The sequence below is a fragment of the Podarcis tiliguerta genome (genome assembly GCF_965153285.1).
Source record: "Podarcis tiliguerta genome assembly, chromosome: 8".
Classification (NCBI taxonomy): domain Eukaryota; kingdom Metazoa; phylum Chordata; class Lepidosauria; order Squamata; family Lacertidae; genus Podarcis; species Podarcis tiliguerta.
This window is the reverse complement of record NC_139541.1, coordinates 21545012-21568593: the sequence shown is the minus strand read 5'-3', so window position 1 is coordinate 21568593 and position 23582 is coordinate 21545012. Positions and strand designations below refer to the sequence as shown.

At 48.2% G+C, this 23582-nt stretch overlaps 1 protein-coding gene across 4 annotated transcripts in view; it reads left to right on the top strand.

Annotated features, from left to right (window-relative positions):
• Positions 1-629: 629 nt before the first annotated feature.
• MEGF6 (multiple EGF like domains 6) overlaps positions 630-23582 on the top strand; it is a 204916-nt gene continuing 181963 nt past the window's right edge. For 2 of the 4 annotated variants that reach the window (XM_083452049.1, XM_083452050.1), the window contains exons 1-3: positions 5289-6027; positions 13573-13707; positions 21909-22018. In XM_083452049.1, coding sequence (XP_083308175.1) covers positions 5936-6027; positions 13573-13707; positions 21909-22018 — 337 coding nt within the window. In that variant the 5' untranslated portion in view covers positions 5289-5935. Of the gene's footprint in view, positions 662-4962; positions 6028-13572; positions 13708-21908; positions 22019-23582 lie in introns of those variants that run through there. The other 2 variants (XM_083452048.1, XM_083452047.1) reach the window with 2 other exon arrangements.

The following is a 23582-nucleotide window of genomic DNA, read 5'->3' as shown; positions in this document are numbered from 1 at the left end:
GCTACTCTGTTCTTCCTCCAAAGGACTTAAAGGTAAAGGGACCCCTGACCACTAGGTCCAGTCGCAGACGACTCTGGGGTTGCGGTGCCCATCTCGCTTTATTGGTCAAGGGAGCCGGCGTACAGCTTCCGGGTCATGTGGCCAGCATGACTAAGCTGCTTCTGGAGAACCAGAGCAGCACACGGAAATGCCTTCCCGCCGGAGTGGTACCTATTTATCTACTTGTACTTTGACGTGCTTTTGAACTGCTAGGTTGGCAGGAGCAGGGACCGAGTGATGGGAGCTCACCCCATCACAAGGATTCGAACCACCGACCTTCTGATCGGCAAATCCTAGGCTCTGTGGTTTAGATCACAGCAGCTTAATTGTGGTTTGCAAAGAAACAAACAATCCTTCGGACTGGTAATTTGTTGGGTTTTTAAAATATATATTTTTAAAAATATATAAAAACCAAATCTAATACATAACAGTAATTTATATGTCACAATAGATAGTAATGGTTCATATCTCATTTTCAAACATTCTTGATGGCTTCCCTTTTTTCTTTAAGATATGCATAAAAGAAGATATCCACATATTTCAATTATCTGACTCTGGAAGCAGGCAAAATTGTGCCAGATCTTCCAGATTATGATAGGCAGCCAATGGGGTTCGGTTCTTGGTAAGTGTATATGGATTTCAGATTCACTGTTTGTTTTTTGTAAATGCGGATTTTTGTTTTGTTTTCTGTATTAGGACATTAGAGGGTTTCTTGGGGGTGGGTGGGTGAAAATCATGTGCTGTGTATGTTTTAACTATTTGTGCATGATTGTATAACTTCTCTGGTCAAAACCCCAGGGATGAATGCTGGTCTCCTTTCCCATAATAAAACTGTATTACTTTTGGGGCAGGGGGCGGAGACTCTATTAAATCCTTACTTAAACCCCATGAGACAATGGATTGAGAAAGAGGCAGGAGCCTGACACTGGGGAACCCATAACTGATAAAGACTGGCGAGAAATCTGGGCTGGATTTATGCCAGGTCAGTTTCTGCCAGAGTTAGGGAAAACACTTTTAAACTCACTCGCCATTGGTAACGTGAAGTCTGCAGACAATAAATGCTGGAGAAAGTGCTGGGCCCCTGGTTCTTGTTATCCCATGTCGTGGTCCTGCCCAAAGTCACCTTATTCTGGTGGAAAGCATTTTTGGAAATGAAACATATAACTAACCCAAAGCTTCCACCGCCCAGTCCTAGACTCACTCTCCTTTTGCTCTTTGATTCTGAAACATTGTTACGGCTGCAATATTTAATTGCACGCCTTATCGAAGCAGCTAGGCTATAGCTGAGCTTTGCAGAACTTGTCAAAAGAACGAACTATTCACATGGGGACTTTGGCACTGATGGAACAACCGACTCATAAACTTCGAGCCCCAAGCAATGAACATGCTCCTCATAAGTTTTACACCATCTGGTGAAGTTTTATTTTGTATGCAGTAGCAAAGGAACAGAGCTTTCAGCCGCCTAGCAGACATGGACATAATGTAGAACAGCACTTTGGGATAATTTGTATTGAACCAACCAGGTTGACCAGGAAGGTTGGAGGTGGGCCTGTTTGATTTCTCTCTCTCCTTTTCTGTATTTACAAAATTATTATTATTATTATTATTATTATTATTATTATTATTATTATTATTATTTTAAAAAGAAAGCCCACAGATGCAACTTTAGAAACACTATTGCATCTTTGTCCTTTGGCAGGGCTTACTTCAGAGGAGAGATGCTGCAGAACTTCAATTCAGTTCACACTGAAAGGTGACTCTGCCTGTTTTGTACTTTCCCAAACAATACACAAACGGAAATGTAGCGCTTCATCAAAATTCACGCTTCTCTGAATTTTGAAATGAGGTTCTACAACAGAGTAATGTGTAAGAAAGGGGGCATATATTAAGGCAACATATACATAAAAATGAAAATAACCTACAAATACATTATGTCATGGGGTATTGCTTTGCAATAATGTTCATGTAAGGCAAAACTGCACGCAAACATTTTTATATTAGGAGAAATTCAAACTAAAATGGTTGCTTTAAAAAAAAATGCAAACTGTTGTGGAAATGTGGAGAACTGACCTTAAGACTGGAAAATGTAGAATAGGAGGAAAAGCAGAATTGACAGATATGCCACCTCTACTTGGGAGCAAGTCTCACTTGAAAATAAAGGAACCTTGCAAGTCCATCACAGCTGCCTTGGAAGAAGAAGAAAATGATCCTCCCCCCCAAAAATATTGTGTTCCCAGGGACAACCAGACTTCCAGCTGCAGCTAACTCAACACTGATAGCAGGACAGGATCCTCCATCGCAACTGAAGGCAGAAGGGCAGGCCACACTCAGCTCTGCCTTCCAGCACTTTGCTGCCACTCTCAACCTCTGTTGCTCCATGGCAGGCATTCCCAAACTGTGGCCCTCCAGTTGTTTTGGCCTACAAATCCCATGATTCCTAGCTAACAGGACCAGTGGTCAGGGATGATGGGAACTGTAGTCCAAAACATCTTGAGAGCCGAAGGTTGGGGATGCCTGCTCCATGGGCTTCTGGATGGTAAGAGCTGTTCTGGCAGGAGAATGATCTGCCCCAGGAGCTGGTGGCCATGGGAGGTATTTAAGCAGATGGTGGTCACCTGCCAAGGATGCTCAAGCTGCAAGATCCTGGACTACTGCCCAGCTGGTTGGTCTAGACAGCATCCAGGATCCCTTTCAGCTCTTAAAATCCCATGGCGAGGAACCTGCTGCCCTCCAGATGTTGTGGGACTCCAGCTCCCATCATCATCATGGTCAGGGACAATGTGGGCTGACTACATCTGAAAGGCCATAGAGTCCCTCATCCCTGAGTAGTTTGCATTTGGTAGGGGAAACCTCAGGCCAGGGATCAAATGCTGCTCTCCCTAAGCCACGCCCCCTCTCCCCATGCCACACCCTTCACCGGTCCTGCTCTGTGTCTTCCTTGATTGCCTTTGCATGGCTGGAATGTGCCCTCGATTGCCTCCTGCTAGCTCAGGTGGAGGGAGGGAGAGCTACCTGTACGCAGGGTGTGCACATCGAAACCTCTGGTTTATGCCTAGCAGGGTTGCGCCCTGTTGCACAGAGGCAAGACTCTTGCAGTGCAGGGATCACAGCTAAGAGGCACACCCATTGCTCCGCCCACTCTTGTTTCTGGCCCCACCCACTGCTGGAACAATGAAAGAAGGAGGCCTTCTGCTGGAAAAAAACAGGTCTTCCATCTCTGCAGTAGGTCACTTAGTATGGGGTGGCCAAAGGTGCCAATGAAATGGATTGAGAAAACCCTTAAGAGGAGGAGAGTGAAGATCCAGCTGCAGCTGATCTGGCAGGCCTGAGCCAGCCACACCTGAAAGTTATCATTATTATTTTTTTGCCCAGGGAGCCTTTCCTTCCCAAGCATAGAGCCATCTGGGCTCTGATCCAGATCAGGACTGCAGAGTGTGTGTATGTGTGGCATGGAGAATAAGGATTAAAAACCCCTTACCTCCCCCTGCCAGGGTCCCAGGCAGGAAAGGGGTGGGTGGGGCACACACCTGCTGTTTACTTTTATTTTTTTAAAAATCACAAAATTGCTGATTGCATGAATGGCATCAGGTTCCAGCCTGGCCCTTGATGAACACAGCTGTGTGAACTTTGTAAGATGAGCTTTAAGAAGAGAAATGAGCACAGGCATAGATGTCCTTTCCCTGCTCGCAACACCTTCCTTCTACAACTAGGGAAAGGATGTGGCTCCACACAAGAGCATCTGCTTGGCATGCAGAAGGTCCCAGGCTCAATCCCTGGCATCTTGAGGTAGGACAGAGAGACACCTGTGTCTGAAACCCTGGGGAGCTGCTGCCAGTCAGTGTAGGCAGTACTAAGTTAGATGGATAAATAGTCTTGACTTAGGACAAGGCAGCCTCTTACATTCTCTTTGTGTGGGTTATGGGCTTTCAAGTGTACATATCCAAATTCCTCCTTGAACCTTTTTCCCGGTTGAGGATGCAATCCTAGTTATACTTACCTGGAATTGAATCCCACTGAACTCAATGGATTTTATGAGTAGACCCACAACTAAATTGACTTACCCCTTGAGCAGGCTTTGATTAGCTTGCACTGGCAGGGGTACAATCCTAAATTTGCCCGTTTGCTTACAGAGCCTGTCTACTCAAAAGCAAGTCTCCCAAGTTCAGTGGCACCTCATCCCAAGTTAAGTTTGCAGTCTATAACAGTGCAATCCTAGCCATGCCCTGCTCAGAAGTAAGCCCTACAGAAGCCAGTTGCAGGTTGCTTTTGGGTAAGCAGGGTTAGAATTTGTTGTTTAGCGCCTGAATATATAACCCACCCTTTTCCTCCCTGGAACTCAAGATGGCTTATGTGATTCTCCCGCACAACAATCCTTGCAGGTTGGTTAGGCTGAGAGTGAGTGACTGGCCGAAAGCCACCCAGGGAGCTTCACAGCCCAGTGAGGATTCAAACCCTGGTCTCCCAGGTCCTAGTCCAGCCAGTGGCATAGCGTGGGGGGTGTGTGCGTGGGGGGGGGGCTGGCCGCACGGGGCACAACATCTGGGGGGTGGGGGGTGGGATGCGCTCACACTCACAGCTCTCTGCCCCTACCTGGCTCACTCACTCGCTCTCACTGCAGTGCTGGCTGTGTGAATCCGTTCCGAGCTGCCGGGGGGTGGGGCACAAATTACTTGCCTTGCCCCGGGTGCTGACAACCCACGCTATGCCACTGAGTCCAGCTCTCTAACCACTACACCAGCCATAAAACTTCTAGCACATTTGCAAAGCTGAGCAGGATCTGGTGTGGTTTCAAATTGGATGGTGGGCAGCATATTGAGATTCATGTGGTTGAGATTCCAGCATTGCAGGCAGTTGGACTGCTTGACCCACGGGGTCCCTTCCATCTCTGCAATTCTGGCTGAGGAACAAGCTCTTGCCAGCTTCATTCAGGGTAAACGTGCAATCAGATCAGGCTACAAAGTTGGTGGAGAGGGGGAGGTTTTTGTCTAAATCCAGCTTTTCTTTGGGTATTTTAAGAGGGGGAGAGAAAGAGGCACGGATGCAAGCTCCCACCTTGGTACGCGGATCCTTGCAACACGAGCAAAAAGAAAACACATATATTAATTGCCCTAGCCAAATCCTCTTCCTCTTTCCAGCTGGCTCCCCTCCTCCTTCTCCGAACCTGAAAAAGTGGGGTGGGATGGCTTTCTGCTTAACTCGAGTCTCCAAAATTCAGCGGCTTGTTTAAAGGGGAGGGAGGGAGGGGAGAGAACAGCTTCTCCTGCAACGGGATAGCTCGCATTCTGCAAAGAAAGAAAGAGAGACACAGAGAGAATTAATGGGAGTTTCTCCCCATTGTGCGTGAAGGCGCCCTGGAATGCGCATTGTATCCTGTTTGGAAGGAGCAAAGGTGCGCGCGCGCTTTTTTTCTTCTTCCTCTCTTTCACCGTGCCTGGATTTTGCTACAGAAACACTATACCTTAAGAAGCGTGGATCGAGCTGGCGAATGCATCTCCCTTTGTCTGGACGGATCCTGCCATCCTGAATGCCACCGTCGCAGCAAAGCCCTTTAAGGCTGGGCTGCAGCACACCGGAGAGGGCAGCTGTTTTTTGCGCCTTTTGCCTTTAAGTCTCCCTGCTTTCCCGTGGATGTGTGAGAAGGGAGAGGAGAGCTCGGTTCCTCCCCAGAGGGAATGTCCCCGGGTGACAGATCTATCTATCTCCCGGCAAGGGGGACAGAGAGTTCCAAAAGTGCTCTTTTGTAAAGCAAGCAGGAGGAACAGCGACAAACAGACCCGGCTGGGTCAAATGGTAGCAATGAACTTCCTTCCTCCGAAAATCGGGGACCTGCCAGAACTCTGACTTCGCTGCAACTTGCTGGAGGCACCTCCATCCTGGGGGAGGTGAGGGGCCGAGGATGGCAGCGATGGCGATCCATGCCCTCGCCCGGTACATCTTTGTCCTCAAGCTGCTTTTCCCTGCCTACGGGAACAAGCTGCTGCCCAGCATGTAGGTATTCAAACTTGTCTTTGGGTTGGGGCCAAAGGCGGGCGGAAAACTTTTATATATGGGTGCTGTGTGAAAAAGGATAATGGTGGCTGAGAAACTGAACTGTGAAGTGAGAAGTCCTGGATTCAGATTCTGCTCTCTGCAGCTGTTCCTCCGTGTCCACCCCCTTTACCCATGGGGGGGGGGCAGAACCAATGTGATTGGTCAGTTAAGTATTTCTATTGTTTTACTTGATCTAGGGGGGTGCAGCTGCCCATACAAACCCTCACTCCAAATCTGCAGTATTGGAGGGGGGTTATAATACTGACCTACCTGGGAAAGTTGCTGTAGGAATTCCTGAGTTAATGATAGTTGTGGATTGCTATGATTACTCTAAGGTGCTAATAATGAGAGTTGACAAGGTTCTGTATTTCTTTTCTCCTGTTGGACTCCTGTACTTTTATCATTTGTGGGGCAAAGATAATTCTGAAGGAGCATCTCCACCCCCATCGTTCTGCCCGGACACTGAAGTCCAGTGCCGAGGGCCTTCTGGCAGTTCCCTCACTGCGAGAAGCCAAGTTACAGGGAACCAGGCAGAGGGCCTTCTCAGTAGTGGCACCCGCCCTGTGGAATGCCCTCCCATCAGATGTCAAAGAGATAAACTACCACCAGACTTTTAGAAGACATCTGAAGGCAGCCCTGTTTAGGGAAGCTTTTAATGTTTAATAGACTATTGTATTTTAATATTTTGTTGGAAGCTGCCCAGAGTGGCTGGGGAAACCCAGATGGGCGGGGTATAAATAATAAATTATTATTATTATTATTATTATTATTATTATTCAGATGGTGTAGCTTTTTCTAGGCTGGAGAAAGGAAAAAAGCTTCACCTGTTTGATTTCTGCTTGGTGTACTTTTGTTTTAAAGGAGCAAGAGTCCTTGTTGCTGCAGGCAATGGAAAGAGCAGATGGTTTTAATTTTTGGATGATCACCAAGGGTCATTATGAACTTTCCCTAATATTTTCGAGGAATGCTTATCTGTGCACAGCAGTTACTATCATTGTTGCCATTTAACAGGTGGTGACACTGAGACTTGATGAGATCAATGCTGCAATTCCCAACCAACTTACTCGGGAGTAAGCTCCCTTGGGCACTAGGGGAACATTTCCTCCCAAGTAAATCTGTATAGGGTTCTTCTGTTACCAGTTCACCCAATGCTTGCCGATAAGAGAAGTGGGTGCTGTTCAGTGGCACATCTGCTCAAACCCACATTTACCTCCCTCTCCCCACCCCCTGCTCAGAGAATCAACAAGATTTATATTGTAGAACTGCAATTCTATTGCCTTGGGATTTGATCGAACCTCAGCTTTCCAGATAACACAGATTTCAACACTTTGTACGCTCAGCCATGCTCCTTTGCAAAGTTTAGTTTAAGTTGCTCTGGCCTAAAATGTGTAAAATGAGGTATTTTCTTTTTAAAAAAATATTAATCCCCCGCCCCGAGGAAGGGGATTACTTTAAATCGGAGGTAGTCCATGTGGGGTCCTCCAGATGTTGTTGGACTTCCCAATTCCCATTCGTCCCAGCCAGCATGGTTAATGGGGAGGGCTGATGAGATCTGAACAACATCTGGAGAACCACAGGTTAGCCAGCCTAACCTGAACAGTGCGTAGTGCTCAGAGCTGCAACCAATTAAACACAGCAGTGGGCTAGATGAATAAAGAGACAGTGTGGAGTTAGTGGTTAGAGTTTCTGCCTAGAACCTGGGAGACCAGGGTTCAAATCTCCCCACTCGGCCATGAAGCTCACTGGGTGACCTTGAGCCAGTCACTGACTCTCGGCCTAACCCACCTCGCAGGGTTGCTGTAAGGATTAATTGGGGAGAACTTTCTGTGCCACTTGGAGCTCCTTGGAGAAAGAGCTGGGATATGAAAGCAACGCCATAAAATAATCAATGCATTTTGACAGTCTGCTCCCAGCCTTTGCCAAGCTGGTGCATCTGGAAGACACCAGGAGAATAAGAGCTAATCTACTCCATTTGCAAAAAAAGAAGACATCCCAGGTAGTTTAAATAATCTTTTCTTGCTCTCGTTGCAAGCCAGCAAAGGAATTTTAAGTGTAGGAGGCAGCCAGCATTTCTCCCTGTGCGCTGAACACTTTAGTGCCAAGCAGCAGTTCAGTAGGTGAAGCATTTTTCTTACCTTTCCCCCTGGCCCGCATGGGAAAAGCTCTACCAGTTGAGTATCTGTGTTTTGTGCAGCTGTTAAAAGACTCACAGAACACATGCATGCAGAAAGTAATTGCTGCTCTGTGCAGTGGGACCTGTTCACTAGAGCAGAGGTGCAGGGCCTTGGGACTGGGGTCCAAATGTGGCCCTCCAGGGCTTTCTGTCTGGCCCCTGGAAATCTTCCCAGGCTGTATGCCTCTCACTTGCTCTGCTTTGCAGACTCCGAGTGTTTTTGCTTGGCTGGAATATGCCCTGGAACTCCATTAATAGTTCCTGCTTGCTTGGATAGAGGAGAGGGTGTGTGTGTGTGTGTGTGTGTGTGTGTGTGTGTGTGTGTGTGTGTGTAAACTACTGTACAAAGGCAAAATTCACATGGATTGCTCTGTTCACTTTTGCCCCTATCTCTACCCACCCCTGGCACATGGCCCTCAGAAGATGGTGCAGAAGGGAATGTGGCCCCTAAGCTGAAAAAGCATCCCTCACCCCACCTGAGAAAGTTCCATGGTCATGGGGCAGTCATGTTAGTCTCTTGTAGCAAAGTCAACCATTTAATGTTGTGGCCTGGCCCCTGAAAGACAAATTTAGAAGCTTTTATGGGCTGCAGTACAGCTCCACCTCCGACAGACATGAACTGTAGTCCACAAAAGCTTCCGCTGTAGTAAAGTTATTAGTCTTTAAACATGCCACCAGACTCCTTGGACTGGTTTTAATTTTTGTGTGTGTCTTCTGCAACATGCCATCTATGCAGCAATTGTGGTGGATTTCTGTTGGACCATCCACACATCAATTCACTCGGTTGTCCTGGAAGGCTTCTCTGATGTTACTGCATTGTTGCTGTGTAGAGGGGCAATCTTACAGCATGGGACACGGGTGGTGCTGTGGTGTAAACCACAGAGCCTAGGGCTTGCTGATCACAAGGTCGGCAGTTCGAATCCGCGCGATGGGATGAGCTCCCGTTGCTCTGTCCCAGCTCCTGCCAGCCTAGAAGTTCAAAAGCATACCAGCCCGAGTAGATAAATAGGTACCACTGCAGCAGGAAGGTAAATGATGTTTCTGTGTGCTCTGGCCTCCGTCATGGTGTTCTGTGTGCCAGAAGCAGTTTAGTCATGCTGGCCACATGACCCAGAAAAGCTGTCTGCAGACAAATGCCGGCTCCCTTGGCTTCAAAGTGGAGATGAGCGTGATACCCCATAGTCAAATTTGACAGGACTTAACCGTCTAGGGGGCCTTTACTTTTTTTTAGCTACAGTGTAACAAAAGAGCAACACTCTCCCCCCCCCCCCAAACAACCCTGAACACTTGTGCTATGAGAAGTTGCAGGATTTCATCAGGAAGCTACGGGACATCTGCCCCAGAACTCTTGCAGGCTGAAACAGTATTGGAAGTGGGATTGTGTATAACTGCCCTGATACCATCATGAGCTCAAATCATCGCAAATGCAGAATAAAATGGATTTCTGGAAGGGCTTTCAGTTGTCCCGCCCCGCGGAAGTGTGTGTTTTAAGGCTGCCATCTTAAGAGCTCAACCAGGAGAAAGTTGTTCACGCTGCTCAGTTGAAAGGATTGCTCATTTTTATGAGCACAGTATTTGCCTCTTGTCTTCCTCTCCTCACAATTAAAGCTTATAGCTCTGGCGCTCGGCATACGACTATGTGAATCTTTGGAAAGTTTCCTTACAAGCTTGAGCTCTGGCCAAGAGCGCCATTCTCGACTCAGCGAAATCTTTGTTTTCCTTTGTAAACCGAACCAGGATTGAACAACATAGTAAATCCAGACCATCTTCTCCATATGTTGTTTGCCCTGTGATGGGATATGTGTGTTAGGCGTTGGGGTTGAGGGCGGGGGGACAGGATCATGTCATTGATGCGCTTTGAAAGACTCCACCATGATGACATTCCCCCTATTTCTGGAAAACTCGTTAAGTTTATAAGCTGAGCAACTTGAGGCAGGGATAACCTAGGCTGGTTGAGTGCAGATGCGTTCTGAGAAAGCCGTTGTTGTAGCCTGAATTACAACCCAGTCAAACCCCAGAAGGCTTGGATTCAAGTGGATTTATTGCCCTTTGGATTGGCTCACTGCAAATCTCTGTCGGCCTTTGTCAACCTGGTGCCCTCCAGATGTTTTGCACAACATCTGGAGGTTTATCAGATTGGCTGGGGGTGATGGGAGTTGTAGTCTAAAACATCTGGAGCACACCTGGCTGGCAAAGGCTGGTCTGAGTATTCTAGTCCATTGCATGGAGAAGATAAATTGGGTGCGGCAGGATGATTTGCTGTGGAAGGTTTCCCTGTTGTCTAACAAAAGCAGCAACAAGACATACCTGCTCTTCTGCCTAAACACCCTTACCTGGCCCATTGAACTCAATGAGACTTCTGGTTAGACATCCAAAGACTGTGCAGTTGGAATCCCTGATATACGGAAATTTGGATTTGTACTCTTTGGTCAACCGTGTGTGTGGCTCAAGGAAGGTGTGGTGTGGTTCAATTAACGGAGTTGGGAGAGCAGATAATGGGAGACAGTCTTCTCTCTCTCTGGGTCTTGGAGAGTTGCTGCTACTCAGAACGGATAATATTGGCTCAATGGGCCAGTGGTCTAACTTGAAGCGAATGCTGTATGTTCCATTGAGGAAGGAGCCATAGCTCATGGTAACAGCATCTGCTCTGCATGCAGGAGGTCCCGGTTCAATCCCCGGCATCTCTAGGTAATTCTGGGGAAGACCCCTGCCTCACACCCTGGCAGTCAGCATAGATAATACTGCATGGACACTCTGGCTCAGTTCAAAGGCAGCTTGCATGTTTGGGTCCTCAGCGATCCACTTGCCAAATGAATGCGCTCAATCAAATGTTTGATGTGCTCAGAATGGGAGTAAAAGCACTCTGTGTACTCTCAGGAACACCCTTTTGTCCTTAGGTTTGTTTTTGTTTTTAAAGGAAGCAAAGCTCTGCTCCATTTTGGATATACTTAAAAGGGTTATATCCAATGCTGGACCTACTTGGAACAAGCCCTTTGAAATTAATGGACACGACAACTTTAGATCCATTAATGTCGACAGGTCTGCTCTGAGTAGGGCTAGTGTTGGCTGAGACCCAAAGCCTTTCAACTTCACCTGCCAAAAGCTCTGAAAGCAAAAGTTGGCAGTTCTGCAGCCCAGCCCAGGACAGCGTTTATCTCTGCACGTCCCGGTAAAGTAGAGACAGGTGGGGAGGATTCCCCCCTCCCCACACACATAGGTTTTATCCTGAGGCTCCCTTGCAGCCTTTAATCTAGCCCTGTTAGCTTAACTCATCATCACTGACTGGAACACTTCTTTTGATGAGCTCTTGATTTAGCTTAGCACATCCTGCCTCTCCGTTCCAGCTTCCCTGGAGACAATAGATTTCACTCTCAGGACACGGTTTTAGCTGAATGAAGAACAAAATTAGCCTGGCTGTAAACAAACATTTCTGTTTGGGGGTTATGGAATCCTGGAGAGCCAAACGTGACTCGTGCAATGTCTGTAGGATTGGCGTTTCCTCACCTAGAGTGGCTGGGATGCTGGTGTAGTAGTTAGAGCCAGAGTGGGGGACTTTCTTGGATCCCGAGGGCCACATTCCCTAGTGGACACACACACGTCAGTGGCTGGCAGGGCCAGAGGCAAAGTGACTCTTAACTTTGCAGTTTTCCAGCCAGCAAAAAGCAAGTGGGAAATAGGAACAAGGAGAGAGTGGGCAGTCTTTATATTGAGAGGCAGGGGGTGGAATCTGGGTCGAATCCAGCATTAATTAGAGCAGATGCACCAAAATGAATGGGAGCAACTAACATAGGACCATTCAGGAGGAATTGTTGTTGTTGTTTAGTCGTGTCCAACTCTTCATGACCCCATGGACCAGAGCACGCCAGGCCCGCCTGTCTTCCACTGCCTCCTGCAGTTTGGTCAAACTCAGCCTGGTAGCTTTGAGAACACTGTCCAACCATCTCGTCCTCTGTCGTCCCCTTCTCCTTGGGCTCTCCATCTTTCCCAACAGGGAAGTCTTTTCCAGGGAGTCTTCTCTTCTCATGAGGTGGCCAAAGTATTGGAGCCTCGGCTTCAGGATCTGTCCTTCCAGTGAGCACTCAGGGCTGATTTCCTTAAGAATGGATGCGTTTGATCTTTTTGCAGTCCATGGGACTCTCAAGAGTCTCCTCCAGCACCAGAATTCAAAAGCATCAATTCTTCGGCGATCAGCCTTCTTTATGGTCCGGCTCTCACTTCCATACATCACTGCTGGGGAAACCATAGCTTTGACTATACGGAGCTTTGTTGGCAAGGTGATGTCTCTGCTTTTTAAGATGCTGTCTAGGTTTGTCATTGCTTTTCTCCCAAGAAGCAGGTGTCTTTTAATTTCGTGACTGCTGTCACCATCTGCAGAAAGTACGAGAAAGTAAAATCTCTCACTGCCTCCATTTCTTCCCCTTCTATTTGCCAGGAGGTGATGGGACCGGTGGCCATGATCTTAGTTTTTTTGATGTTGAGCTTCAGAACATATTTTGCACTCTCCTCTTTCACCCTCATTAAAAGGTTCTTTAATTCCTCCTCACTTTCTGCCATCATAGTTGTGTCATCTGCATATCTGAGGTTGTTGATATTTCTTCCGGCAATCTTACCACCTGGAGCAGGAACTGGCAAGCCATTCCAGTATTCCTGCCAAGAAAACTCCATGGACAAAAACAGCAGGAGGAATTAGGTGGATACAACAAATTATTTTCAGATAGGACTGATATTGGATCCATTTCCATCCCTCAATTTCACTTGAATTGTGTTTTCTTGCATTATGCTGCTAGCTAATTCTAAGTAATGATGCATTCCTGAAAGGTTATTTCCTCCGCCCACCCAAAATAGTGTGGGTGTGGTGGTGGTGGGGGGGAGGGATTCATATCATAATCACTAGGCGATCCATATCCTCTGTGTGCCAATCCCTAAATTATTTTGAAAAAAGGCAGCCGTGATGCCTACCTTGAAAAGTAGGGGTGCACCACCTGTTTTCAGCCAGAGGGCTGCATTCTTTCCTGAGGGGCATATGCCATAGGGAAACGTAGCAGGAGCGATACATGTAAATTTGGCCTTTCTACGGTAGGCTAGTTCCTACACACACTTTTTGGCATCATCTGTCCAGGCAAGAGGAAAGCATGGCCAAAGATCAAGGACGTATTCCAACCGGGCAAAAGCAATCAAGGAGAGCGAGTTAGAGATGTGGCCCAGGGAGAGGAAGCATAGTTGAGGGCCAGTGAAAAAAAGCCTAGAGGGCCAGGTTTGTCCCGTGTGCCTGAAAAGAAAGTCCCACTGTTCAACCGCGCAAAGAAATAACATCTTTCTTTTCCCTCCAGGCCAAACGTCTGTGCAGAGCGACAACTCGCAATGGTCAGTCACCGACAGCCACGCATCAGCTCCTTCTCTCGGTTGGTTAAAGTGTGGAATCCAAGTTGTCGAGGGCATCCATGGTGCTTGGGCTATGAACGGAGGTACGTGCCGTCGCTGCGCTGGGTCTCCCGTATTTGTCTTGTTGCTCTTTCCCATTGCTACGTTGCCCGCATCTTGAATGCTTGGTGGAGCAGCCTCTCCACCCCTGGACCATAATGGGATGCGTTCAGTGTCAGTTACATTCAGAGGGGAACCGTTGAAGTTAATAGACATGACTAACTTAGGCCCACTGATTTCAGCTAGTAGGACTTAGTTGGCGTATAGCCGTCAAAGTGAATGGGCCTATTGCAGTCATGCTCACTGATTTCATTGGGCTGTCTCTGAGGCTGCACCCACACCTTCAATTAAAGCACTATTATACCAGTGCTTTAAATGGCACAGCTTTAATATCTTCCCCTAAGGAATCCTTGGAGCTGCAGTTTATTAAGGGTGCCGAGCAGGCTCCCCCCCTTAGAAAAAAGGGGTGCCAGAACTCACCATGAACGCCTCCCTTGTTCTCTTATAATGGCAATGGCGCCCACCTGAGAGGTGGAAAAAAAGCCCGGGCACTGAGAATTGTTATGAGATCCCTATTTCCCTTTCAGAGCTACAATTCCCAGAGTTTTGGGGGAAGATTGATGGTTAAATCACTCTGGGAATTGTAGCTCTGTGAGAGAAAGAGGGGTCTTCTAACAACTCACAGGACTCTTAAACTACAGCTTCCAGATTATTATTTTTTGGGAGGGAAGACGTGCTTAAACTGGTGTCATACTGTGTTAAATGTATGGTGCAGATGCGGCCTGAGTAGGACCAACCACAGTATAAATATATGAAGTTGCTTACAGCTGGGCTGGCTAACCATTGTGCCTACAGATGTTTTGGGACCACAACTCCCATCTTCATCCCTGACCATTGGCCATGCAGGCTGGGACTGATGGGAGCTGGAGTTCAGTAACATCTGGAGGGGCTCCCCACCCCTGCTGTACACAACAACCAAACCATTGGTCCATCTAGATCTGGATTATTTAATTTTACCGCAGTGGGCAGCAAGATGAATAATGCAGTTTTGGAGAGCAGATGGACTGCAGTGGAATGGAGACAGTGCTGCATGCAACAAATACAGAAACAGAAAATGATGGCTTCTTGCATCTCAGAGTAGATTCATATCTATCAGTTTCAGTGGGTTCACTCTAAAGAGGACTAATGTTGGGTGCAACCCCGTGTCCCTGAAAGAAATGAAGACAGCTCTTTCCTTTATTTCTTTTTTTAAGACAGTCCTGTCTTGTATTTAAGGAATCGCTTGCAGCCTGTAATTGTCAGCAATTACCTTGCTGATGGAGAGCTGTCCACCAGTAAGGCTGAACTTACTGATTTATTTCTTCTTTTGGTCTCAAAGTCTGTGTCTTTGTCTGGTGCGGAGAGGACACTTTGAAATGTGAGGGGCTTTGTCTGCTGCTACAGCACTTCAAAGGCTCAGAATCCTCCGTCTTGCAAATGTTCGGCTCGCTCTCATGCGATGAATCTCCCTCCATCCCCTCTTTTTAACATTGTAAATCAGGAAGCATAAACACAATCTCTCTTCTCTTCTCCGTGTGACTCTAGCTGCTCTCTTCCTGGCTTGAAAAACATGCACGTTTTTGGCACGCAAAGTCAGAGGGGTTTGTGCTTACTGTCAAGTCAGAGCACGGCAACTCGGTAAAGTGGTTGTAAATCCCAGGTTATACCATTGCTGTGTATATTAGTTTGCAAGAGTTACATAAGCAAATAGGCAGGGGTCTTGCCCCCAAGACAGAGGCTGTGCTATCAATATTTTAACTGTGTTTGTATGGCTGAAACATTACCTCCCCCCATTTTGTCCTGCAAATTTGGGGGTGGGGGAGCTCACTGCCCATCTCAGCAGTTCCTTCTAGGTCACTTTTTCTCCCTCCTGGAAGCCCAGGGGGGAATCCTGGCATCTCCAGTGGGGTTTGCCTGAAATCCTGGAGAGCCAGTCACTGCTGGCAATACTGAGCTAGTTATGGACCAATGGACTGACTCGGTATAGCAAAGGGCTATAATTTGGTGGTAGGGCATCTACTTCGCATGCAGAAGGGTCCCATATTCAACCCAGGGAATGTTCTGTGCGTGAAATCCTGGAGAGCCGCTGCAGGTCAATGTAGATGATCAGCAGTGGTCGGGGCCCATTGAGAGTGGTAGGGTGGCCGGCAGGGAGCCCAACAGTAGGTGGCGCCAGAGCCAGTTAATTCCAGTTTTGACCCCTATCCTTCTCCCTGCTGAGTTCTACAAGGGGCAACTCTGACATGAGGGAGGAAGTGGAAGCCGAGAGATTGTGCAGGGTCTTGGACTAAGAGAAGAAGGCAGGCTGGTAGGGGCTGACTAAGAGCAGTATGAGGTTGGTGCCCCGTTTGCCGAAATGGACCAACTTCCACTGTGCTGAACTAGATGGACTTATGGTCTGATGATATAAGGCAACTCAAGAGCTGGCTCAGTTATAATCTCAGGGTTGTGGGTTCGAGCCCCACGTTGGGTAAAAGATTACTGTATTGCTGGGGGTTGGACTAGATGACCAACATGGGCCCTTCCAGCACTGGCGGAGGAACAAGGGGCGGGGGGAGTGCACCGCCCTGGCACCATTGGGGAGGGGGTTACCATCGCAGCCGCCCCCTGGGACTCGCGCCACCCCCCCATAGCGCCAGGCCCCATCCCTCCACAGGTTGCCGCCATGCCCCCAGGACAGATGACACCACGCCCCTGGGTGGCATGCCACACCCCCAGATGCTTGCCACGCCCCCGGGATGCACACTAGCCACGCCCCCACCTGCTGTCCATCCCCAGTGCCGAAGAATGCAGCTTCGCCACTGCCTTCCAGCTCAACAATTCTGTGAACTTCCCTGTGTTATTACTGAGCTTGAGTTGGGCTAGATTTCAGCTGAACATCAGGAGGCTATAGTTTCTTTTTAGTGCAAGTTTTTAATAAGATATATAAGCTTAAATATATGTTCCAACTAGCATATCTCTATATCTGAAGTTGTCTTCAGATAACTCTCAGTTATCTGAGGCAGCACCTACGGGCAGCACCTTTTCATTTCTTTATCCTTCCCTATTGCTGATAACACACCAGAACCACAACAGCTTTTGAAAATGTTAATCAACAAGCATGTATTTCACTTGCATTACCCATGTTAATCAACCTTAAAATAATAGTTGGCTTATCTACCAGTTAAAGCAGTCAAAGTTTGCAGCCGAGTTCATGATAATCCTTCAGAGCTCACTAGAACCAAAAGAGCATTTAAAAACACTAATAAACGAGTGTGAGTGTTACTAATCAGCAGGTATAACTGTGACTTGCTGCCCCCTGTTAATCAACCTAAAATATTAGTTGGCTGATCTACCAGTTCAACCAGTCAAAGGTTGCAGCCCATCTATCCATAATCCTTGGGAGTGAAAGCTCATAGCTTCGCTGTGTATGGTTCATATCATGCAAAGTAGGTTTCCTGGCCTCTGTGTTGGCTTCTGGAGCTGTTTCAATTGGCCAACACTGGACTGTGGAAGCAGATGAATCGGGAGCTTGGCTACAGCATTGCGGATTTCCTTGATGGGACCAGGGAGGCACGGCAGCTGCTCCACTTTTTTTTTGTTATAAGCAGTTATGTGACGAAGATTGGAAAACAGGGGAACTTAGCCATGGGCATGGCCCAAGCAGGGGTTGCAAAAGGCAAGCAAAGGGCACGCACCACGTTGGCAGTTCTGGAAGAAGTCACACATTATTTAATGTTTACAATTTTGGCAGGGAACAAATACGACCAATTTTGCCTTGTCATTCCAGGAGTGTAACTTTAGACCAAATGTGGGCAGCTTCAGGTCCAGGGGCCAAATGTGCCCCTCCAGACCCCTCTGTCATAAAATTATAGGAAGGCACCCAACAGAGGGCCATCCAGTCTTCAATGAAATGAGCTCGGATAGTGAGAGTAGGTCCTTAGCATTTTGAGAGAGCTGGACTTCCTTAGATGCCAGATGATCACAGTACAGTTGTACCTCGGGTTAAGTACTTAATTCGTTCCGGAGGTCTGTTCTTAACCTGAAACTGTTCTTAACCTGAAGCACCACTTTAGCTAATGGGGCCTCCTTCTGCCGCTGTGCCGCCGCCACCACCCAATTTCTGTTCTTATCCTGAAGCAAAGTTCTTAACCCGAGGTACTATTTCTGGGTTAGCGGAGTCTGTAACCTGAAGCGTATGTAACCCGAGGTACCACTGTAGGCTTTAACATTAGGAACAGCAATAAATTTATTAATAGCCCTTTCTCTGATGTGCATCAAATTTATGAATGAAGCCCAATACAGTGTTCAAAACATACCCATTAAATATATATACAGTGGCACCTTGGGTTACAGACACTTCAGGCTAAAGACGCTTCAGGTTACAGACTCCGCTAACCCAGAAATAGTACCTCGGGTTAAGAACTTTGCTTCAGGATGAGAACAGAAATCTCACGGCAGCAGCGGGAGGCCCCATTAGCTAAAGTGGTGCTTCAGGTTAAGAACAGTTTCAGGTTAAGAACGGACCTCCAGAACGAATTAAGTTCTTAACCCGAGGTACCACTGTATACGGAGAGGGAGAAAGGGGGGGGGGGAGAGATTTCTTTCAGCCTTACTAGGAGACAAAATGGATTGACTTTGGGACTCTTTGCTGCTGAGCGACAGAGGATGGGGGCAGAGGTGGAGCTAGCCGCTTGGGCACCCAGAGTGGCACACATGCCGTGCATCCAGGGGGCGGGGCGAGCCGCCCAGAGGAGTGATCAGCACAGTGATCAGCACCCAAGGAGGCAATCGGAGCCCATTGGGGGCAATCGGCGTGGTGAGCAGTGCCCAGGGGGGCAGGGTAGTGATCCGCCATGGGGGGATTTTGTCACCCACCTTAAGGATGACACCTGGGGCAGCCTGCCTCCACTGCCCCCCTTCCTATGCCCCTGAATGGGGGAGCTGCTCAGGGCTAGGGGGAGCTGGAGGTCTTTTGCCCCAAGGCCCTCAAAACCTGTAGCTGACCCTGGGTCAAAAGACGAAGCTCTGAAAAAAGTCTGCCTGTAGCCAAAGTGCCCAAGCTGGCCTGAATGTCTTTTAAGGAACTGTGTTCACCCACATTCTCTCCCTCTCTCTCCTGTGAGCAACACATATCTGGAAGGTAGAATTCTTGACCTCCTCCATCCTGGAACAGCGGCAGGCTTTGGAGACGAGAGCAGCGTTTTCTGCCAAGCCCAGAGCAAGATGGCCAGAGTGGTTCCACCTGCCCTTCCTCTCCCCCCTCCTCTGGGTCCTGTTAAGTAGGGCTATTTTTCTCCAGCTTAGTTCTCAATGCAATAAGGAACCATATTAATTTTTATTGGGCTCAACAACATGAGCATTTATTGTCATCCCTCTTTGAAACTGCATTGCCTGATAGTTCTCCTCCTTGCGGGGAATCCTTCCTAGGTGGACTCTTCTGCCAACTGGCCGCTCCCACACTGTGCCTCTAGCTGTACTACCCGGGTCAGAAACCAAACCTGTCAGATTGCAGCAGGGCACCTTGGCTTTCCTGTTGCATGTTGGGTGCTGCCATATGCAAAGTCTAACCAAAGTTCCAGTTGGAGAAGAGAAGCCTGAGAGGTGATCCAATAGCTGTCGTCAAATATCTGAAGGGCCGTGGCGTGGAAGATGGAGGGTTACAAAAGTTGGGTGCTCCTCTCTCTTCCGAGCAGTGGCAAGAGTTTGTGGGGTTCCAGACCCCCCCCCCCCCGCCCAGTCTGTGTATCTTTGGAAGACTGAGATACAGTGGAGACTGTCATAGCCATAAGAAATATGGTTTATTTGCCTATTTACACCTTCAGTCTGCATGGATGGGGTCCAGATCTTACAGCATGGCCATATCAAGAGAGCCTTCAGCCAACCTGCCCAAGATGGACCCCAGTCTTTCTTCTGCCGTCTTCTTCCCAGAACCCCTTGCTCCAAAACTCTCTTTTTCCTGTCACCTCAAACACACCCCATCACCTGGGATACATCTGTCTCCCCAGGCCAAAGGATTCCTCTCTGAGGGACCATCTACCCCTTTTGCCAGCGATTCCTTGCTTGGCACAGTTCTGCAGCTCGTACTTTTCATCCATATCCCAACTAATCAAAATCCTACCATTTATCCATTTCTAGGATTTGGGGCGGGGGGAATTCCCTCCCAAATCCAGTGTGGCGTAGTGGTTAAGAGTGGTGGACGCGTAATTTGCTGAACTGGGTTCGCTTCCCCGCTTCTCCACATGCAGCTGCTGGGTGACCTTGGGCTAGTTACACTTCTCTGAAGTCTCTCAGAGACAAACTACCCAGAGGGTAGGATCCAAATCAATTCATGTTGCAAGAAAGGAGGTTCTGACAAAATATTAGGAAGAATTATCTGATGAGAAAAGCCATTTGAAAGTGGAACAGACTCTCTTGGATGGTGGTGGGCTTTCCTTCACTGGAGAGTTTTAAACAGAAATTGGGTGGCCATCTGTCAGGGATTCTTCAGCTGTGATTTCTGAATTGCAGCCAGTTGGACTAGATGACTCTTGGGATTAGCCAAATTCATGGAGGGCAAGGCTATCAATGGTGACTAGCTATGCTGCCTATGTTCTACCTCCACTGTTAGACGGAGTATGACTTTGAATACTAGGTCCTGGAAATTCCAAGTGGGGATATGTGCTGTTGTGCCCAAGCCCTGCTTTCAGGCTTCCCAGGGGCATTTGGTTGGGCCCTGTAAGAACACGACGCTGGGCTAGAAGGGCCACTGGCCTGATCCAGCAGAGGTCTTGTTAGGTTCTCCTACCTCCTGTGTGTAAGCAGTTTGGGAAAAAGTCTCTTGTCACCTAGGAGAGTTTCTTGAAGCCCAAATAATTTCTCCTGGTTCTAAACAACCCACACACCCCTCTTGATGCGAATTGTTAACAGTGGAGGGAATGTAACAATGCGTTTTCATTCATTTTTTTTCGAACCTCTGCATGCTTTCCTTGCAGGCCATCTGCTCCATCACTTATATTAAACCTGTGGATTTTTAAAGAAGCCGATTGCGTGACGTTGAAAGCAATATCTGTTTTGAGCACAATGGAGAAGGGAGTCTTTTTGGCAGCACGCAACCCAGTTGGGCTTTTTGCCAGTTTGCGAGCTGTTTTGCTGTCTAATGACTGGATATTGCTTTCCCAGACACATCTGGGCCCTGATTGCTTCCTCCATGCTTGGCTGAAATGGGTAAAATATTTTCATGTTTTCCACCACCCCGTTTTATTTCTCTTTTCCTCCTTGCAAAAATGGACTGGAGATGTTGTGCATTCAGATGAAGCCGGGTTTAAGGCTTTAAGGCTTGTTCCCCATGCTAGCCCTACTCAGAGTAGACCTTTTGAAGTTAATGGGCGTGGCTAACTTGGGCTCCTTAATTTCATTGAGTTGGATACAACCCTGATCATTTGCCTTGCATTGCAAGGGGTTGGGCTAGGTCACCCTTGGGGCAACAGTTGTACAAATCTATGTTTTTATGATTCGGTTTCTTTGTGAATTTAAAGCACTAAGTAACCAGGATTTGTCTGGACACTTAAAAATATTTTTTTTTTAATGGCTACACCTGGCATTTTCTGCTATGCAGGAAAGTGTGTGTGAGTGCAACACTCAAATACATGCAGTCATTCTGTGGACTTTTACAGTTGGCTGTGTTTCATCTCTTGCCAATGGGATGTGTTGAAAACATATGTTAAAACCACCACAATGGTCAAACAGTGAAGTTAGACTAACTCAACTGGAGTCTTAACTATATGTGACGTGAAAGTATTTTTTTCACCTGTATTTTTGGTCGCTTACAGACTTCCACTGGGGTTTTTTTGGGGGTCAATCACATACTGAGAAATTCTGGTTGCACAGTTAAAGTTGATCCTGGTAAGGCTGGGGAAGATTCCTGTCTGAAAACCTGGAGATCCGCTGCCAGTCAGTGTAGACATTATTGGCCCAGATGAACCTTTGGTCTGATAAGGCAGCTTGCACGTTGCTTCCTATTTGCAATAGCTTGATTGCTCTGGGTTGCAGCCAATGTTAGAGCAGACCCACTGAAATTAATAGACAGAGCATTAAAGTACCTCCATTAAAGTTCAACAGGTCTAACTCAGAGTAGGACTAACACTGGACGCAACTTTCTGCATCTGATTTCTGCTGAATTATGCGGCTGTAGCCTCCAGCTGCAGTAACATATAACGCTGCTTGTTTTGATGTTTTCTTTTCTCAGGATGGTGTATTACATGGACAACAGGCAGCTCTACAGCATGCAGTACCAGACGGTGTACAGGTGCTGCCCGGGATGGTCTCAGTTTGGAGAGGACGCAGGCTGCCTTTATCGTAAGTGGGCCCTCCTTCATCCTGCCATGTTTTGCCACCTGGGATAGCTCAGTCGGTAGAGCATGGGACTCTTAACCTCGGGGTTGTGGGTTCGAGCCCCACGTTGGACCAGACCAGGGATGTCTTAAGCATATCCGGTGCTGTGGTGCAAAGATCCCTCTGGCGCCCTCCCTGTTTCCCAGAGTTGCTGACCTTTTTTAGGGAGGCCGGCGCTGCCGGCGCTACACCCAGCTTTGCGGGGCTGGAGGAGGTGGGCAGTGGCTGGAGAGCAACTCCTGTGGCAGGGAAGAGGCAGAGGCTGGACGTGGCGGCTCCCGGCTCAGCTGACTGCTTCGTGCTGCAGTGGCCGTGGCTGACAGAGGCTCTGGGTGTGGCACGGCGCTGCTTTGGCGCAGCATGGCGGAGGTGGGCGAAAGTGGCGATCTGATGCCGGGAGGTGCCACGTCCAGCCTCTGCCTTTTCACTGGCGCCCTCCAGAACTTGATGCCCTGGTGCCCTGTGCCACTAGCCTCTATGGGTAAGATGGCCCTGGACCAGCTTACCCTTGTGGTCCCTTCAGTGGCGTAGCGTGGGGGGTGCAGGGGGGCCCGGCCGCACCGGGCGCAACATCTGGGGGGGGGGGCGCGCTCGCACTTGCAGCTCTCTGCCCCTACCTGGCTCACTCACTCTCTCTCACTGCAGTGCTGGCTGTGCGAATCCGATCCAAGCCGCCGGGTCGCCGCCCACTGTGGAGGGGAGGATGCCAGGCGTGCGGTGCGGTGCGGAGAGAGAGCGAGGGACTATCTGGGGGAGGGACAGTGCAGCGGGGGGTGGGGCGCAAATTACTTGCCTTGCCCCGGGTGCTGACAACCCACGCTACGCCACTGGGTCCCTTCCAACTCTATGATGTGTCTCTTTAATTGCACATACAGAAAGATCCACGCGTACGCTTGTGATTTAGGCCTTGTCTTTTGATTATGTCCAAGGTGGCTTACAACAGGTATGAGCCGTTCCTGCACGTGGGCAAGTGTTTGTGTGTACATTTGTTGATTTGCACACCTCGGTGACCCAGGCGTGCAGAGTGCACCCTCGTAGGACGGTGTAGGTGAGCAGCCATAACGTTTGCGTATGCAGATTGTGCGGTGTGCGAACACCCCTGATGGCCCAATGCAAAGCGTGGCGTGCTTCTTAACAACGGGGTAGCAAATACAAATTCTCTCTGTGTGTGGCAGAGCAGAGGGACCAAACATCTGCTGCATCTCTGAGCTGTTGTATGTGCTCAGAGGATCACAGAGCAAATGAATGGGAGGTGGTGATAGTGTGGAGGACCAAAGAGGCCTTCTCAGAGAGGGTGGACGCCTCATGAGGGCATCTTTCCCAGATGGAAGCGGACACTGTACTGTATATACGGTAAGCCTCTTCCCTGGCCATACAAGGCTAGGAAGCTCTGGCTCGGGGGCCAAATGTGGCCCTCGTAAGTCTATCTTTTTTTTTATAATAATGTTTTATTAAGATTTTCACAAAAAGAAAAAAAAAGAAAAATACAAAATACAAAAAATAAAAAGCAATTAAAAACAGTTCAATC